At 41.6% G+C, this 20,809-nt stretch overlaps 1 protein-coding gene across 1 annotated transcript in view; it reads left to right on the top strand.

Moving 5' to 3' along the window:
• Positions 1 to 374: 374 nt before the first annotated feature.
• The window catches only part of aldh1a3 (aldehyde dehydrogenase 1 family, member A3), a 33,056-nt gene continuing 12,621 nt past the window's right edge, over positions 375 to 20,809 (top strand). Inside the window, exons 1-8 of the mRNA XM_083918853.1 lie at positions 375 to 501; positions 644 to 748; positions 1,255 to 1,395; positions 4,184 to 4,313; positions 10,267 to 10,328; positions 15,095 to 15,223; positions 16,508 to 16,621; positions 19,914 to 20,016. Coding sequence (XP_083774979.1) covers positions 403 to 501; positions 644 to 748; positions 1,255 to 1,395; positions 4,184 to 4,313; positions 10,267 to 10,328; positions 15,095 to 15,223; positions 16,508 to 16,621; positions 19,914 to 20,016 — 883 coding nt within the window. The 5' untranslated portion in view covers positions 375 to 402. The remainder of the gene's footprint in view (positions 502 to 643; positions 749 to 1,254; positions 1,396 to 4,183; positions 4,314 to 10,266; positions 10,329 to 15,094; positions 15,224 to 16,507; positions 16,622 to 19,913; positions 20,017 to 20,809) is intronic.

The following is a 20,809-nucleotide window of genomic DNA, read 5'->3' as shown; positions in this document are numbered from 1 at the left end:
GTGTGGGGATGTCGATGTTGTGCAACAGAATGATTTCAGTCCCATTGTGCCTGGGCTGAAAGACACAGCCCAATAATTCAGGTGTAAAATGTTACTCTTGACTCTTCCTCACACTCACACACACAGCTTGTTAAAGCGTGCCCATCCGTTAAAACGAAAATAAAAATGATTGGAAATGGTTTCATTCACAAAGCATTAGTAATAAATAGGGTCTGTGTTGCAGGATGTTTCTATGGTGTAGTAAGGACAAGGATCCCATCAGATAAGGGCCCTTCATTTCTGAGCTGAGGGGCGGAGTTGGGCCCTCCTCGACTTCTGTGTGAGGAGGGAGGAACTCCACATTCTTATAAAAAGAGTAGACGGAGCAGACAGACTGGCCCTGGACTGTACTGCTGACCCAGAATGGCACAGAACGGAACAACAGAGAACGGAGTGACTGAAGGAATCCCACCTGTGCCTTTTCCTCAGCCTGTCAAAGTCCAGGAGATCACACACACCAAGGTAAGAGACCAAGTTCACGCTGCAGGGAGGAAGGGAGGAATTAGACTCAATGTGTTTCTAACTTGAATTATGTTTTTTAATGCAAGTGTCAGTTAAGGTACAAACCAAAGCCATTAGCCTTCAAACACTCCATTTTCCATAGATTTTTATCAACAATGAATGGCACACATCCAGCAGTGGGAGGACATTCCCAACCTTCAACCCGGCCACAGGTGTCAAACTGTGTGATGTGGAAGAAGCAGACCAAGTAAGATCCTTTTCGGGCTTTACTTCATGAAATGACAGCCTATAATTAATACAACTGTAGGCTAATGAATTTATCTTAGTGAAGGCCTACATACTGTACCACTAAATAACACCTTAAATGGACAGTGTTAATCTCTGCTTTATTTTTGTCTCTAAATCAATGAACGTCATTGAAGTATCTGTTAGTTTAAGGTTTTTTTGTCAGAAAAATACCCAGAACTTCATTAAAGAACATTTTGGCAAAACCTGTATATCATTTAAGTAGCGTTATATCTATCTATATCTAATAGCTTTGTCATAGTTTTATTTCACTGGACGGTTTTGGTAAACGAAAGTAAAGCGGAATACACGGCTTCCATAGCGCATTTTTTTCAATAATAATTATATAATCAGGAATTGGAAACTGTCCCTGTGACGCTTTCAGAAAAAGTCTTTGTATGGGAAACGTCTGTAGCGGTGGAGCTGGTTTGAAGGAGACCTGTGTGTCCTAACTTGATCCCTCTGCAGGAGGAGGTGGACCGGGCGGTGCAGGCAGCCAAGGCGGCCGAGCAGAGAGGCTCTCCGTGGCGGAGGATGGACGCGTCGAGCCGCGGAAGGCTGCTGCACAAACTGGCCGATCTGATGGAGAGGGACCGGCTCCTGCTGGCGGTGGGCTCATTCCCGGTTACTCTTCTGCATGCTGCACACACTGGACCACAGCAATGTTTCTGTTGACAGTAAACAGTACATTTGACTTTAAACAATACTTTAAATCAGCCTATAGTGCTTTCTGTGGAAGTATGATGGATGTAAACAGTTCAATAATGAGGCTACAGAAGATTTTAAAGATGCACAGTTCTGTCCTGCAGTTAAAGGATCTGAAAATAAATAGCATACTTGAAAACGTCTAAAATTATGGGGAGCAATGGAATCCTTCATTCATTCAGAAAGCTAAATGTGAATTGATTCCAAAAACAATGTACCAATATTATGTGATACATGACAAGTTATTATGAACCGGTCCGTGTCATAGTGGTGGTCCCGCTTCATCAACATACCAGGCTGATACACACTATTTCCAGTGGTGACACATTATAAAGTCAAATTATTCACATTCTGCATTTAAGTATAAGTTATAATACCACACTGCATTACAAGTAACAGTGCTGCATTCAGATTTTCCCTGAAGTAAAAGTACAGCGGCATTACAAGCAAAATAAAATAAATTCTTATGCAGCAAAATGGCCATATATGCATCATATTATTGCGTTATTATTACTGATGCATAAACTGTTGGTAGCTTATTTTACTTTTTAACGATGCAATATCATTCATGGTCTTTTTAAAATCTTTTATTTTCATACTCTTATCTGCCGAGTAACTAACTCCAGCTGTCAGATAAAAGTACAATATTTCCCTCCTACTGAATTAGAAATATGTGTAAATGTGCTGAGTTACTTTTCTCATGTTGCTTTTGGTTCAGATATTATTCATAATAATAGATCTCAATCATAGAATCAAGAGCTGGTCCATAAGCAGCAAACTTATGGGAGAATCCAACAGCTGCAAAAATCCATGTGCGGTCATAATGTTGACTTATTCATATCAGGGACTGACCTTTAATTTGCATGACATCATCACACTGTAACCCCACCCCAGTCTCTTTTGTCTTTTTGTAACGATTGCTGGATGCTACCTTCCCTCTCTTACAGATATCGTTCACTCTGTTTAGCAGCCAGCTTGCATTCAGGCGTAGATCTGTAGATGAAGCCTTACAGATGTGAGTGAGGTAATAATACCAGATTGCATGTGACTACTAATTGCAAACATGCTCTGGAGTGGTAGTGTGCAGGGTAAGGCTAATTACACTAAATTCCCAGCTATGTTTGGGGAAATAAAGACCAGATTCGGACCATTTAAAGGTACAGTGAAGCAGTACAGTGGGTTCAGTATCTGCTCGAGCTGCTCAGCCTCACTTCTTCTCATTTTTCCTTTTAAAATGAAATGAAAGTAACTCCAGTTAACATGGTATAGATGTTGGTACACAATACTGTGAAAATCATGTCTGACACATTCCAAAAGGTCATTTATTATAATGTGTTAGAATAGAATAGAATAGAATTACTGTAATGATCCCAGACTTGGAAATTATTTTGTTAAAGCAGTAGTGGGTCAGCAAATCAGTTGTAAACAAAATTTAAGATGCATAGTCACTGTACCGGTTCATTGCAGTGGACCGCTGTGGCTGATATTCCACTGCACCAGCCCTCCACACATTTCAGCCTCTTACAAGTAGCTGCTTTTGTTAGGCCTTAAATGAAGTAACCGTTATTACAGAATATTTGATTATTGTATCTGGATCTAACATATTGTTAGCCTCGGCTAACACAGGGTATTTGGATGTCCACATACAGGAGGAAGGATTACTCAGGACAAGGAATATAACTTTTATGTTCCTTTACTGTAGAGCATGCCCATACAGTCTGTAGAAAGCTCTAACTCCAGTGCAGACAGACTTTTCAAGTCCACACCATAGCCAGCGAGCGATCACAACAACATCATGTACAACGCTGAACTAGCAAACTAAATCATTTATACTGTATACATTATGCCCTGCATTTACTTTTGCTAAAAACTTTGTCTATGTTTCCAACACAGGCGCCCCACTTTAAGTTTGAACTCGTCTTAAATTAAATGAAGAAAAAAACGATGGCTAGGCCTGGTGGCCAAATAGCTAGTGAATGTTCAAATTTGACCGGCTACTCAATAGATACTCATTGTATTTTTGGATATGCATTAATTTGCATATTTTACCAGTCTTTGCCAACAGGTGCTAATTATGAACCCTGCCCTGTGGGAGGTCAACTGAGGCCATAGGGCTGTTGAACACAGAAATCAAACCATTTATAGCTGGCCAGCTATACATTTATGGGCAACCTACACTGTGCAAGAAGAGGCCTGGAATGTACCAGGGGTTACCAATATTTATTTAAGGATTACAAATGTACCCTTATTTTTGCAGTGTTGTCCACCATTTAATCAGTTATGACATTATTGTATATGCCAAGTCATTGATGAGATCTGCAACACATTATAAGTCCAAGCAGTCAGATGATCAGACCAATTTGAAACAAGATATATCTAGATTGTTTGGAGGTCAAACTGAAATTAATGTGCATGAAAAATACACATGTTCAAATACACTAAGTACAGGAGGTCAAAGTGGAAGTGTGATAGAAGTGTACAACAGAAGGTTTAGGTACCTTTCTTACGATGACATTTCGTTGCAATGACAATAAAATGATTCTGATTCTGATTTTGTTTTCCAATTAAGTTTGACTAAGCAAAAGGTTTGTTTCCAACAATTGTTAAGTCAAACTAAAAAATTAGACACCCCCTAGAGTAGCTCTGACTTTGCCAAGATTTCAGCTGAATGCTAGTTTTCCTTATTCTTTAGACCCTGGAGACCCTGGACACAGGGAAGCCCTTCCTGCAGTCCTTCTTCATTGACCTGGATGGCAGCATAAAAACCCTTCGTTACTATGCAGGTTGGGCCGACAAGATCCATGGCAAGAGTCTCCCTGTAGGTGAGTGTGTGTCATTATTCTAACTGTCAGGAATTTGACAAAAGAAACCATCATGGCCGACACATGTGAGAAATACCTCTGTGGTATCAATAAGGGTTTGACCATTCCAGGGGAGGAAAACTTTTACATGCAGCCACAAAGACAGCAAGACATACAGTACAACAAAGTAACATATAAACCCTTAAGACTTTATATACTGTGTGTAGAAATATGTGTGCAATGTATGAGGTTCTGTCTAATGCTGTTAAGTTTCGGCAACAAAACCACTTGGTTTGTTCGAAACATAATTTCTACAGTTATCAATAAAGATGTGTGCAAAATTTGGCAGAAATGTGAGGCATTATGTGGCCTTTAAAACAGAAACATAAGAATAACTGTTCCGGCACATGCACGTGAGCTGGACAACTGAAAAACACAGCTAAATGCTGCCTCTTGTGTTGACAGGAGCGAGTGTTTCTAGTGCACAACGTAGTTTGTAATGCACTCAAGATAAACTCACATGTCATTTGAGAGCAGGAATTACTCAATTGTGCCCTCAAATGAATGGACCATGCACATAATTGAGTAATCTTTTCTCCTGAGTTCATTCATTCCTGCCACCACAAATTAATCGATTTGTATTTTTTTCAAATGACTGTTAAGTTAATGTAACAGCAGGAACTACATTCAAAGTTGTGTCCAATCCAGTCAGTTAGGGAGGAGCAGGCGCTTAGGTTGCGTTCACACCAAATGCGAATGACGCGAATACAATCGCTTAAAAGTGATGCTAGTGCTAACAGGGATCTGAATGCTTTTAAAAGAACAGAAATGAGCCCTCAGAGGAAGTGCAAGTGGCTCACGATTGTCCTCAGTCGTGGGTGGTATCTCATCCAGCCTCTCAATACTTCCCCCTCTTGTCAGATCCTACTTTGCATCTTCTCTGTCTCTGCAGGACAGCCGATAGACAAAGCACACTTGACATTTCCTCCTGATTAGATCCCAATAGAGTGGTGAGAGAGGGCATGGCAGGACAAAGAGGAAGAGGCTGAGATAGTAATCAGTGAGTTGTAACAGTCTGTGAGGATTAACAATCAGCCAGTCAGCCAATAATCCCCACTTTTACACTGGGGCAGTTTCACTACCAGCCATCAAGATGAGACTGAGTGGTGAACTGAACTGCAGATTAGAATTCAATATACACATGATTTAGTGCTAGAGCTGCTGTAGACTTCAGTCTACTGATGCAGATGAAGCCAACGTAAACTTTGGATGAGTCAGGATAGACAAGGCACTGTTCTGTACTGAAAACTTTAATAATGCTCAGAACTTTCTCTTCCGCTCTAAACGTACTGCCTATTTTCTGTGTATTGCATTTGAAAACCAAACAAATGTACCTGGCATGCCTACTTCAACATTAGAAACAAAGATGGGATGACGATACTTAACGATAATGGACAGGTTTCTCCCTCATAACTTCAAAATAAGAGCTTACAAATGCAGTCAAATGTAACATTGCATTCCCAGTCAGCACCGTTGTAATAATAACTTATTCAGTGGACGGGTTGAGACAATGACAGAAGGAAATGTTGGCAACTGAAACCAAACGTACCTGCATTACCACTAGAGATAAGACAGAAATATTTTCTCTTTCCACTTCATTCATTCCCAGAAGTCAAATTGTTGTCTCACTACTGTAGACATAACAAGTGGTTGCTCGGCTGTTTCATTTTACATTTGACAGAAAATTAAGTTTTCACAAAAGCTTATTAATGATCAGGAATACATGCAGAAGAGTTTAGTCCAGTGCTTATGAACAGAGCAAAGATTCAGGAGTCAGGTGACGTCAAACTACTAATAAATCAATGCCAGAAATACCAACATCATCATCAATAATATTGCTCCAAGTCAAACAGCAAAAAGTAAATCATCATCATTTTATTGTGCAAAGGTTAAATCCGCTGCCATATAATCTGAAGGACTAAGTAACAGTGTATGGGAATGTGCAGTGTATTTAAATAGCAATGAGCTCTGTAATAAATATCATGTACCACATTGAGTTATAGTTGTATATCCTGCTTTGCTCCAAGTAAAAAATGATTTTTGTAAAGACAACTCAACGCACTTGTGATGACATTTACTGTGTTCTTATTCTTATCCATAGCCAATATTGCTGTTTAGTCTGCTTACTAAACCTTATACAGTACAGCTCCATCAGCACAGTGGGGTATTCCTGCCTGGCTATGTCTGTACTGTAGAACCTGAAGTGTCAGTGTTGTAGCAGAGCTACAGTAGGCCTGAGCAGAGGCACCATTTGCCAGCAGGCAAGTCAGGCAATAGCTTGGGGCCCCAGGCCATACTTGAATTACAAGTGTTTTAATGTCTATAGTCATATTTTGAATTATTTTTTCTTACATTTTGCAATTTTTTGTTGGTGTCAGATTTTTTATAACATAATGGTAATGAATGCTGGTTCAAGGGGCACCCTGTGAATTTTTGCCCCGGGCCACAACAGATCGTAGGATCGCCTCTGGGCCTGAGGCTGTCCATCTGAATCCTGTGTTACACACTTACAGCAGCGTGTACAAGGACTTTCCCAACTGACTTGAGTGAATGTAACCTTCAGTAAGCTGTGACTGAACGTGGACTCACTCAGTGACTCAAAGATAAAGGCAGCTGCAGATTCAATTCTTTTGGGAGGAAGAAAAGGAGAGAGAAAGAGAAAAGACGGACAGATGGACAGAGAGAGACAAAGACAGACACAAAGACAGAGACAGACACACTTCCAGTAACTATAATAATATCTATAGTAATGTGAATATGACTTATATGTTATGGCAGTTAATACAGCAGAATAGTAGAAACAAGCACAGCTAAGGTTATAAATTATAATAGTAGCAGGAAGCGTCATGCAGGACCACGGCAGCAGGCACCACCACGATCAGCAGAGACCTGAGAGATGACAAAGCACAAACAACTCCGGGGAAGAAGTTGAATTAGTAACATGCATTGATGAGACATGAATGATACAAACAGAGAGAAGAGAAGCTCGGAGTATCAGGAAAAGGATTATCCCCCGGCAGACTAGGCATATAGCAGCATAATTAAGCAGAACAAAATCAGCTTACAAATAACAACATAGCTAAGGGCTCGTAAGCCCTAGCTGTAAGCTTTATGAAAAAGGAAAGTTTTAAGTTTACTCTTAAATATGGGGACAGTGTCTGTATTCCGAATAACACTTGGGAGTTGGTTCCACAGGAGAGGAGCTTGGTAGCTGAAGGCTGTGCCTCCCATTCTACTTTTGGAGACTCTAGGAACAGATGAGTCCTGCTGTAGGGCAGTCTCCCAGTCTGTGATCAATCCCACAGGAAACTTGAGAAGGTCAGGGAGCAGACTGGGAGGCCAGGTTTGACCAGTTATCTGCCGAGCTCAGATACATGCATGCAGCAAAATGCGCTAGAACTGTTCTTATTTTGAGCACATGGATTCATGACACATACACACCAGTCAGTTTTGTTCTAACCACCTTGCAGTGATCAGAATCAGTCTAAGAGGTGTGTGCTTGTTATCTGCAGCAGCATACTGTCATCTTTTTGTCTTTAAGGAAATGTGTGGCCCCTAAAGCAAAAATATCACAACTGCAGAAATTAAAAGAACGGCGTCCCAGGTGCAAGCCAGAAAAGTCACACTTTTTAAAGTTTTTGCCCAGGAGTAAACCATGATGAAAATTTATTTAAAAAGGGCTGCAATAAACCGGGCTGGTGAATGTTTCCGCTGAGATACAGACTGTGGCTCAGGTGAAAAAATAAATACAACCCCAATTCTAATAAATTAAACATAAATAAAATCAGAATTCAATTTGTAAATCCTTTTCAACCTACATATTCAATTGAATACATTACAAAGACAAGATATTTAATGTTCAAACTGATAAAGATTGTTTGTTTGTTTTTTGCAAATATTCACTCATTTTGAATTTGATGTCTGCAACACGTTCCAAAAAGCTGGGACAGGGCATGTTTACCACTGTGTTACATCACCTAACTTTGAACAACACTCTATAAGTGTTTGGGAACTGAGGACACTAATTGTTGAAGCTTTGTAGGCGGAATTCTTTCCCATTCTTGCTTGATCTTCGACTTCAGTTTCTTAACAGTCCAGGGTTTCTGTTGTCGTATTTTGAGCTTCATAATGCTCCACACATTTTCAATGGGAGACAGGTCTGGACTGCTGCAGGCCAGTCTAGTACCTGCACTCTTTTACTACAAAGCCACGCTGTTGGAACACGTACAGAATGTGTCTTGGCATTGTCTTGCTGAAATAAGCAGGGACGCCCCTGAAAAAGACGTTGCTTGGATGGCAGCAGATGTTTATATAAACCTGTGTGTACCTTTCAGCATTAATGGTGCCTTCACAGATGTGGGAGTTACCCATGATGCCATGCTGGCCTTTGAACTTGCATGCAGCAAAAGGCCGCAGGTCGGAGTCAAACCTGCCGCCACCACCTCGAGGAGCTTCAGCCTCTTTACATGGGGTGACTACTCTAACCACTGTTCCACCAGCCGCCCGTATCTGATGATGAAATCCATCAGCTCACACAGCTGTTCACAGCTGTTCACAAAGTGGTGAACCTCGCTCCATCCTGGCTTGTGAATGACTGAGCCTTTCAGGGATGCTTCTTTTCTACCCAATCATGACACTCACCTGTTTCCAATGAACCTCTTCACCTGTGGAATGATCCAAACAGGTGTTTTTGGAATGTGTTGCAGGCATCAAATTCAAAATCAGTGAATATTTGCAAAAAACAATAAAGTTTATCAGTTTGAACATTAAATCTCTTTGTAATGTATTCAATTGAATATAGGTTAAAAAGGATTTGAAAATCATTGTATTCTGTTTTTATTTACGTTTTACACAATGTCCCAACTTCATTGGAATTGGAGTTGTACAATGAAAATCCAAAACTGTTACATTTCAAAGTGGACATTTTCATATATTCCATTGAAAGCTTAGACTGGGACACTTTCATTTATGACAATAATAAATAAGGATGGAAGGGGCATTATTTTCATAGCTATTGAATACATCTGGCCAATGCATTAGTAGATGGTTGTAATGAAGGCAGGTTTAAATGTAATGCATTTAGTTAAAAGGCATGTGTTTACATTTTCTAAGTCAGTCGGGTATTTATCAATTTGTTTGTACTCATGGTCTGAGGCACTTCGTAATTTGTTAAGAAAAATTTAGTTAAGAAAATATTGATGAATCCTGGATTTGTGCGAAAAATGTTTGTACAAACAGTTTAAACACAGGTTTGTGTGTACACAATGCCTGAGGCCCAGTGATAGTAGTGCGGGGATATTCTAAAAGGATTCATTTAAAAACAGTGTAACAATACAACAGAAATATTGCACTTTGAATTAAAACACATTAAAAAGCACAATGCAACCTAAATGATGTAAGGGAAACGTATGCATGACAGTGTAAAAAGTTTATAAATTATTTTAATGCTGTTTAATCATTTAAATGATTTATTTTGTTGTTTCAAAGAATCCACTTACAACATTTCTGCTTCCTTTATGAAAGTATTTTGTTACAAGTTAAGTCGTTTGTCCATACACTGCAGAATGATACGTAAAGGTACTTACTGATTGGACACCTCTATGGGCATGACCAGATTACTGTTGCCTAAAAAATAATGATGTATCAACGCTGAAGTCCTGGTTACAATAAACACTTGATTATAGTTCAGGGACGAAGATGGTCATGTTAATAAACAAAGTAAGAGAACAGGAGTCAGGCAAGTTAAAGCCTGGTGTTCTTCTCTAGGTTCTGTATACATGACCTCCGTTTACCTTAAACCATAACAAAAAATAATAATAACTATTGGCAGGACCTTAATTATACACCACCCAGAGTACAGTGGCGCAAACTGATTATACTGTTTCTTCCTCTTTCTTTCTTTTTTTTTTTACAGATGAAAGCTTCATGTGTTTAACCAAACACGAGCCTGTTGGCGTCTGTGGAGCTATCATTCCAGTAAGTCAAGAGGGGATCTGGTTTGAGTTTATGAGCAATACCATATAATAGGAATTCTTATTACCGTTCACATTACTTTTGCTTGATGTGAAAATGAAACACACACACACACACACACACACTGTAAATAAAATAAAACAACACGTAACATTGTTGTTTATACTGTTACAGCATGCGTGTGTGTGTGCGAGTGTGTGAGGAGATCCAGTAAAAAGGTACTTCAGGATGTCTGACCATTCTGCTGTTATACAGTCTGTTCTTAATAAGCATTTACAAAATCAGAACATTGCACAATATCTCATTTATAAGAGAGATATGAGTCCAACACTGCTGTGATGCCAACTTTTGACGGGCCTATGAGCTACGGTATAGTGCTTTGGCTTACTGAATATCTGGATAATAATCATCATACATGTGTTGTAAGTACGGCGTCAGAGTTAAAGGTTTGCTCTGACGGTTGGGTAAAAATGTATGTCACAAAATATGGACATCAATTTCATGTTACAATAATCCAGGCCCTTAGGAGCACAGTCTTGGTCACATGAAACACAGCCCAGATTGACCTTTTGCCATACACATCCAATCCCAAAGAAACAGCTCTAAGTATGAAGAAAATGTCCTGATCATGACATGATACTCTTTGAAATCCTTTTGAACCATTAAATTGAAAAAGCTGCAGCACAAATGGAGAATTATTTTTGCTGTATGCCCTGCTGAGCAGCTATGGAGTTATTTTACTATCTTTATTCAAGAGTGTGGTCTTTCAGTTTTAGCACAAATTTTACTGATTTCACGTTCAGATTTGTCACTTTGCTTCAAACTCTACCCTCACACTCAAATAGCCCCTCCTTGTGCTCAAATAGAGCTTGCATCTTATCTCAAATAAGATTGCTCTTCTGAGCCCAGTCCCCACTGCCTCACCTAAAAATGCATGGGAAAAGGATTTGGGGGTAGACATTACTGATGACCAGTGGAGGGACATTCTGAAACTGGTCCACTCATCCTTGATTTGTGCCAGGCACGGCCTATTACAGTGGAAGGTGCTTCATAGAGCCCATTTCACCAACGCTAAATTGGCTATATGTACCTTAGACACAGTGATGCTTGTAACCGCTGTAAGCTGTCCCCAGCTGACCACGCACATATATTCTGGACTCATCCTAAGCTTGCTGAATTTTGGTCTGATATATTTCAAACCCTCCAACAGGCTCTTAACACAAATTTGGAACCAAATTCCCTTACTGCTCTTTTTGGGCTCCCTTCGTCTAAAAATCTGCCCATTACTACACAACGTGTCGTTGCCATCCATCCTGCCATCTGTCTGTTCATCCCATTCTTGTGAAGTGAAGGTCAACTTCACTGTGACATCATAATGTTTCATAATTCAGGTACAGAAGGAGCGATATTTGGTCAGATACTGAACTTATGACAATAATCTTGAAACAATGGGGCAATGATGAAAGATGTGTGAAGCATCCATGTTTCACCAAAAAATACACATATTATCTCCACTACATCCATATATATTTATATATATATATATATATATATATATATATATATATATAAGTAATATCATATATTAGTCTGGACATCTTCAACTTGGTGGTGACTCAGTGGAGGCAGCTGTTCACGTCTTGTTTCCTATCACCAGTGTTTCGATTTGAACCAAGTAGTTTTATTTGCCTAAACCAAACCAAACTTTAACCATAGAAGTGGAAGATTCAAAAAGGGAGGCAATGAGAAACAATTCCTCTGTCATCCTAGTTTCCCCTTGGTCCACTTTTGAGCTGAGCCAGGCTAAACTAGATTCAGACCTATTTTTATACTGGACCATGGATTTATGAGGACTAGATACAGTACAGTAATACAGCTCGGAGCATATGCTTATTGCTTTTTTTTGCTCCTTTAATGCATCAGACCCTTTAAACGTTACAGCAGTGAATGGCTCTATCATTTACACTGCTAATATGTCTTGCTTAGAAACTATATTCAGCTTTAATTGGAACCAGTGAAGACTGAACTGAACTTCCCAGAAAGGCCCTGATCATAAATGTGTAGTTCTAGTGAGGCGGCAGCACTCAATTTAAAAACACTGTCTGGATGTGAGGATGAAATGTAACTCTGGTAAGAAACCTTATCTTCCTCTTTGCTCTCCCTAAACAAGACCCCCTCTCTGCTAATCCCTTCAGGGCCATTCTTACAGGAACACACAGCTCCAGTCCTGTGCTGCTTGGATTTACTTTCACACACTGAATATATGTTTTTTTCCCCTTCTTAATAACTTCATCAGATTCAGGGTGGGGCAGTGTTTGGTGTTTCACTGTATTGTGTTGCACTTTGTGATAGAGACACACACACACACACACACACACACACACACACACACACACACACACACACACACACACACACACACACACACACACAACGTCGACATCATGACAGAATACAGCCATTCCATTTTAATCTTTGAGCATAGGCCTATAACCTCTAATGTTGCTTTGGCAACAAAGGAACAAAACTGCTGTTATTTGACATGGGAGATTATATCATAAAAGTGAAATTTATACTGAAGGACGTTGTGTAATTACTGAAAGTACTGCTGGCACACGCACACAGCATGAGTCATTGTGAGAGGAAAACAGGAAACCTTTCTCCCCACTTGTGATCCCAAGATCCCTTAATGGCTTGAGTGTTTCCAAAGTGTTGTTAAAGTTAACAATGCCTAAACAATAAACATGCAGCACTCACATGTATTGCTGTCTAATTTGGGTTTGAGTGGCCAATTGTTTGTCCATTGGTTTCAAACATGGAAATGAGCAACTGGAAAATAAAGGACCTTTTTTCTGAATTTGTTTACTTTGAATGATCTGCGCTCCTAAAGATTTAGAGCTCCTTTTATTATCTTGTATTCTCTCTAGACCAACATCCAAGTGATTAAGTGGTTTTTGTGGGAAAACCAACATACTCATGTTGTGTGTGTTGTTAGGATTATTAGCCCCTGTTAGTGCCTCTCATAGTTATTTCCATTGGAGACTTGCAATTCTAACTACAAGTGAGTGACAGAAAAAAGCTACTGTTTACATCAAAAACTTTAATGTATCATTAAAAAAATTTTTTTTTGCCTTTTTCATCCTCTTGGTACACAAAATATGCAGTATGATTTAGCTGTTTTACAAGACTGAAAAAGCAGGCAGAAAAGGACAACTGCTTATTGTTTAAGGTATTTCTCATAGCCTGGCTCAATAAAGCAGGCAACCGCCCTAGGGCCCAATGCATCAAGGGGCCCTTAAGGAGCAGGTTCTCTTTTTCAGCAATTTTGTTGGTTTGTGGTGATACAATTAAGCTTTGCAGTTACATGGGACACTGTTGCATGGGCCCCAGCAGATAGATTTTAGCCACAAGCATTCACAGAGGTTAATGCTCACCACTTTGTTTGTTGCAGTATTGTCTGAAACACCAGAGAGAGTAAAAAAAAGAAAATCTGTGAATAAACAGTAGTCTGCTGGCAACGCTCAGAAAAACCAACATACTAACATTGCATTTGTACAATTGTGTAGTTTACTGTGATTACTAACAGTACTGTCTCTTACCTCCAAAATGAAATCGATGTCCGCCTGTCGATGTTTGGACAGCCATCCTCCTCATCATCACAGCTTTGACAAAGTGATCTCATGTTAGTCCACACCTTCTAGCAAAGTGCCTCTTCTTTTCCCAGTGTGGTGTCTCTCTCTGTTACCCCCTCTTTAAGGCCCTTTGACTCCCTGTAATCTCTACAATGAATCCTTCAGATGTTTCTACCTTGGATGTTTAAAGAAAGCTAGGTTCAGCATTTGAGGCGGAGCCCCGTTCATTCCTATGAAAGTTGGCCAGTGGCGCACGAATGCAAAAAGTTCAACTACAGCATCTAAAAAAATAATGATGATCCGCACTAATTCAGCATTGTGTGGCCCATAGAGCGGGCACGCTTCCCCCAGCCAAACTGGATAGTTCTGGTTTTACTGCTTTAGCTAACTTGAAGGGGGATTAAATGATTTAATTGTGGGACTGTTCTGGACTTTCCAAATGTTATCAGGATGAATAGATCAGTTATAGTTGCAATTCAACTGTTTGGCCACTATGTCAAATTGGCTGGTTTGTACAGGTGAAGCTGCTCGGCCTCAGTTGCTCATGGTTGCTAGGCTCGTTGCCTGGGCAATTGAATGAAAGAAAGTTCCAAATATATATGTTATATGGAGACCTCTCAAACATTTGAAAATATGGCTCTGCCACTGGAGGAATTGAGTTCAATAATGCCCCAGCTGCTTGTAGCAGATTAGTATAATGTTTATAACCTAGCCTGAGAACCAGACGAATCTGCAGAGCTCATGTTTCATTTGCTCTGGCAGGTACCGCTGGCCACGCTCCCATTCAGACAGATTTACAGATTGGTTGTAGGTCTATCTAATTGCGTCCAGAGGCATTTTGGTCTGCACTGTTGATAAAATCAAAAATGAACTGCGAGGTTCCAGATTAAGACACATTTGCAATGCCAGGCTGTGTATAACAAGTATAATAGTGAAAAGCAACATAAATTACTTTAGAAATAACTTTTTATCATGACAGAGGGGTGAATTCTGTTTTTACTAATTTGTTTTTCGTGTGATTTAATCTAACTTGTGTAGTTTCTGCAATTTCCCAGCTTGGGCTCAATAAAGTATTTCTATTCTATTCTATTTACATTGAAAGCTATCAGTTAACTTATGTTATTTTGTCTATGCTAGTGGAACTTTCCTCTGCTGATGTTCATGTGGAAGATGGCGCCTGCCCTGAGCTGTGGAAACACTGTGATCATCAAGCCAGCAGAGCAGACCCCCCTCACAGCCCTCTATGTTGGATCGCTCATCAAAGAGGTCGGATGTTAGGCTGAGAGAGGTTTTTAAACTTCTGACGCTCCTGTTCAGACAGACACTCTCTGGACCTGAACATTTCCTTGTTTTTGCAATCAGACTCGAATTCAGTAGGTTTTCACATACAAGGAATTTGCTATGGTATTCTGTTGCATAGACAAGAAACATACATATAGAATAGAAAACATTACCATAAATACTATTAAAATATATTTACAATGTACCAGTTTATGAAAGGTTAAAGGAATGTGCAAATATATATTCTAGGGAGTCGGCAAAGGTTAAAATTATTAAGAAATAAAAGAATATGCCATGTACAGAAATAAAAGTCCCAAAGATGTGCATAATGTAACACGTTTAGACTGAGTGGCCTCTGGTTCCGAAACAGATCATTCCCCATAGAGCCCCATGTTAAAATGTCAAACTTTACAGCAGAGAGGCACATGTTTATAGCCCTGTTTTGGTCTCCATAGATAATTTCCCTACTCATGATAACAATATGTATTCAATTAAAAAAATGTAAATGTAGGTTCGATAAACCATATTTTATTTTCAATATTCTTATTTTCAATGCATTCATTAGTTGCTGTAAACTTTCAACAATGCAGTCATGTTCACAATTATGTTTGTTCACTGAGTGGGAACTGAGCAGTTTCAATATCGAATGACAGATGAAAATCAAGCAAATGGATTTGTGCTAAAACACAAAACAGCTGAAAACGCAGAAAATGAAAACAATCCTCAGTGAAGTACAAACATGTTTCTCATTAAATTATAAGTGCAACATATCAAAAAGATGCCGTTTAGTGTAGCTGAAATACAATTCCTTCTTAGTGTTATTGCATGATGACAGCAGACTGGTTTGCTATGAATTAAGTAATGGATTCTAAACATCTGGCATGTAGCATTAAAGTTTCTTTTCAGTTGTTTAGTAAATCAGACACTGATGGTGCATTTCCATTAGCTGCATAGAATTCAAAATAGTCACAAAATTCAAATTACATTTTTGAGATAGAATTATGGAATACACCGCAAAACATCTACCATGACATCAAAAGTTTGTCATTTATTTTCATAAACATTAGAGATTTATTTAGCCAGGATTTTCAGAGATTGTTTACAACACCGTTAACAGTAAAACATTTTGATGCGGTGTGGGCTCAATTTTAGATAAATCAAAATCTGCCTGGATCGTTTGCAATGCAGTGTTGCAATTTTGGTGTTGCAATTTTGGTGTCAATTGATCAGAAATTGTGCAGTAATATGCTCTGTGGTTTTTCATTTCAGGCGGGTTTTCCTCCTGGAGTTGTGAACATCGTTCCAGGGTTTGGTCCCACAGCAGGAGCAGCCATCGCCAGCCACATGGACATCGACAAAGTGGCCTTCACTGGCTCTACAAAGGTGCATGAGTATATGACGCACTTCTGTTGCATAATCATAGTTTAGACCAACTAATGATAGATACTCACAAACTTTGGTTTGTATATTGAATCCAGCCGCCATCTCAGTACAGAAAGTACTGCCCTTGGAACAGAGAATTTATTTATTGGAACTATAGAACATGAACTGAATTTAGTCCCTGAGTTTCTTAAAAGGTTCCTGGTCTTCGGCAAAGTTCCAGCTGTAAAAAAAACCAGATAGATTGTGACAAATATTCATTTATGGAGCTGTAATTTGTTCATTATTAGAACATTTCAATTTGATCAACTATCATCAGACAACTGCCAACACAAAAATGCATATAAAGTATAGTATATAATACACTGCAAAGATGCAGTTCTTGAACAAAAAATTTAATTTTTAAAAATAAAATTCTGTTTCAATTCTTAAATATTTTCATCTCATCTCATTCATCTCACTCTCAACCACTCATCCGGGGTCGGGTCGCGGGGTCTTCCCCGAGGCCTCCTCCCAGCTGGACGTGCCTGGAACACCTACCTAGGAAGGTGCCCAGGGGGCATCCTTACTAGATGCCCGAACCACCTCAAGTGGCTCCTTTCAACGCAAAGGAGCATCTACTCTACTCCGAGTTCCTCACGAATGCTGAACTTCTCACCCTATCTCTAAGGGAGACTCCATCCACCCTCCTGAGAAAACCCATTTGGGTGCTTGTACCCGCGACCTCGTTCTTTCTGTCATGACCATAGGTGAGGGTAGGAACGAAGATTGACCAGTAGATCGAGAGCTTTGCCTTCTGGCTCAGCTCTCTTTTCGTCACAACGGTGCGGTACAGCGACTGCAACACCGCCCCCGCTGCTCCGATTCTCCGGCCAAACTCGCGCTCCATCCTCCCCTCACTCGTGAACATGATCCCAAGGTACTTGAACTCCTTCACTGGGGGTAAGGACTCATTCCCTACCCGGAGTAAGCAATCCACCGGTTTCCTGCTGAGAGCCATGGCCTCAGATTTAGAGGTGCTGATCCTCATCCCAGCCGTTTCACACTCGGCTGCGAAACGCTCCAGTGAGTGCTGAAGGTCACTGACCGACGATGCCATCGGGACCACATCATCTGCAAAAAACAGAGACGAGATCCTCAGCCCACCGAACTGCAACCCCTCCCCACCACGACTATCCTGTCCATGAAAATCACAAACAGGATTGGTGACAAAGCGCACCCCTGGCAGAGGCCAACCCCTACCGGGAACGAATCTGACTTACTGCCAAGAATCCGGACACAGCTCTCGCTTTGGGTGTACAGAGATTGGATGGCCCACAGAAGTGACCCCCTCACCCCATACTCCCGTAGCACCTCCCACAGTATCTCCGGAGAGACCCGGTCATATGCCTTCTCCAGATCCACAAAGCACATGTAGACGGGATGGGCATACTCCCAGGCCCCCTCCAAGATCCTTGCGAGAGTGAAGAGCTGGTCCGTTGTTCCACGTCCAGGATGGAATCCGCATTGTTCCTCTTCAATCTGAGGTTCGACTATAGGACGAACCCTCCTTTCCAGCACCTTGGAGTAGACTTTACCAGGGAGGCTGAGTAGTGTGATACCCCTGTAATTGGCACAATCCCTCTGGTCCCTCTTTTTAAATAGGGGAACCACCACCCCAGTCTGCCACCCCCTTGGCACTGTCCCAGACTTCCACGTAATGTTGAAGAGACGTGTCAACCAAGACAGCCCCTCCAAACCCAAAGTTTTCAGCATTTCTGGAAGAATCTCATCAATCCCTGGGGCTTTGCCAGTGTGGAGTTTTTAGACTTCCTCAGTGATTTCCGCCAGAGATATTGACAATGATTCCCCATCAGCCTCCAGCTCTGCCTCTACAGAAGAGGGCGTGTTGGTCGGATTAAGGAGTTCCTCAAAGTGCTCCTTCCACCGCCTGATTACCTCATCAGCTGAGGTCACCAGCGTCCTGTCCTTACTGTAAACAGCTTGGACGGTTCCCCGTTTCCCCCTCCTGAGATGTCGAATGGTTTTCCAGAAGCACCTTGGTGCCGCCCGAAAGTCCTTCTCCAAACTCCTCTCACACCTGCTGCTTTGCCTCTGACACAGCAGAGGCTGCAGCCCTTCTGGTCCCTTGGTACCTTGCAACTGAGTCTTCTGGGATAACATATCCCGGAAGGCCTCTTTCTTCAGTCGGACAGCTTCCCTGACCACCGGTGTCCGCCACGGTGTTCGAGGGTCACCGCCCCTTGAGGCACCAAAGACCTTGAGGCCACAGCTCACCGCTGCAGCTTCAGCAATGGAAGCTTTGAACATTGCCCACTCCGGTTCAATGCCCCCAACCTCCACAGGGATGCCAGAAAAGCTCCGCCGGAGCAGTGAGTTGAAAATCTCTCCAATAGGGGCATCCTCCAGACGTTCCCGGTTCACCCGCACTACTTGTTTGGGTTTACCTGGTCTGTCCAGAATCTTCCCCCATCCTCTGAACCAACTCATCACCAGATGGTGATCAGTTGATAGCTCTGCCCCTCTGTTCACTCGAGTGTCCGAAACATAAGGCCTCAGATCAGATGATACGATCACAAAATCGATCATCGACCTTTGGCCTAGGGTGCTCTGGTACCACGTACACTTATCAGCATCCTTATGTTAGAACATGGTGTTAGTTATAGACAACCCGTGACTAGCACAGAAGTCTAATAACAGCCGACCGCTCGGATTTAGATCAGGGAGGCCTTTCCTCCCAATCACGCCTCTCCAGCATTGCCCACGTGGGTGTTGAAGTCTCCCAGCAGAACTACACTGCTACCCGTGCAGCAGCGCACCCGACTCCAGCGGTTCCTCCTGCGAGTGGTGGGCCCACAGGATGGAGTGGAGGGAGGTGCCACGTCACTTTTTCGGGCAGTGCTGGTCCGGGCTCCATGGCAAACCTGGCCACGAGGTGCTCGCCGGCGAGCCCTCCTTCTGGACCTGGCTCCAGACGGGGGCCCCGGGCTTCCTCCGGGCAGGGTCTCTCTTCCTCTTCCTAGTTTGTGTCTTTGTGAACCATTCTTAGTCCGGCCCCTCGCCTGAGACCAGTCTGCCATGGGAGACCCTACCAGGAGCACTAGGCTCCAGACAACACAGCCCTCAGGTTTACAGGGACACACAAACCTCTTTTCAATTATTTTATTAGCATGAACAGTGCAGCCCTCACACTCACATTTGAAAAGTGTTTTCTGTTACTATGTCTATGTTAGGAGTTCTTTTTTTCAGCGTTACCCATGATGCATTTAAATTCTGTATACCATCATGTGTGCAGGTCGGCCAGGTGATCAAAGAAGCGTCAGCCAAAAGTAATCTGAAGAGAGTGACTCTGGAGCTGGGAGGGAAGAACCCCTGCATTGTGTTTGCTGACTGTGACTGTAAGTAAACATGATCTATGTCACACTCTCTCATTTAGAGTAATGAAATGCAGCATCAAGATGTTGTCCATACATCCATTTTCATTCAATAGGCTAGGGAAGATCCCTCTTCCCAGCAATGTTTTCCGGTCTTTCTGGGGGACGTCCCCGTTCCCAGGTTAGATGAGATAATCACTGCAGCTTGTTCTGGGTCTCTAGACATACTTGGAAAACAGTGGCAGTCTTTCAAGGAGGGGAAGCTGTGTTTGTTTATTTATATGTCAATTCTACCCTCTAACCGTTCCTTTTCAAGAAAATGATCTGTGGCCTGGTCATACCAACTAGGTGTCTTTTCCAGGGACTTGACCAGTGTCCTCTCAATGGCAGCAGAGCTAGCTCCGCATCTGCCACTGCTTGTTGGGGGACAGAACAGAGTCACTAAACACAACACTAGTCGTTTTTAACAAAGACAAAGTCTCTGGGGATCGGTAAAAGTCTCTGGATCAGGTCATAACAACGGAATGAAAAACTTGGAAAACGCTCCGGTGAATGTTTATTCTTCCAGATCGCTGATTTGCTCATTTAGCTGTCAATCAAAAAAGGATTCCACCTCAGACAGCTCATCCAATCATCATGCAGAAGCTGAGCGTCCGGGCAAGCCCACTCTCCCATAGACTCCCAGAGACGCTGAGCTTCTGATGGGCGGGACAAAGCTCAGCATTTATCCAATGAGCGTCTAGTTTGGCTGCAGTGGAACAACCCGCTCTACGCTTTCCCATTGTAGCTGATTCTAAACAAAAGATGAAGGCTTTCT

Source organism: Echiichthys vipera (genome assembly GCF_963691815.1).
Source record: "Echiichthys vipera genome assembly, chromosome: 1".
NCBI classification, from domain to species: domain Eukaryota; kingdom Metazoa; phylum Chordata; class Actinopteri; order Perciformes; family Trachinidae; genus Echiichthys; species Echiichthys vipera.
The sequence above is the reverse complement of the archived record's forward strand: the minus strand, read 5'-3'. Positions and strand labels throughout refer to the sequence as shown.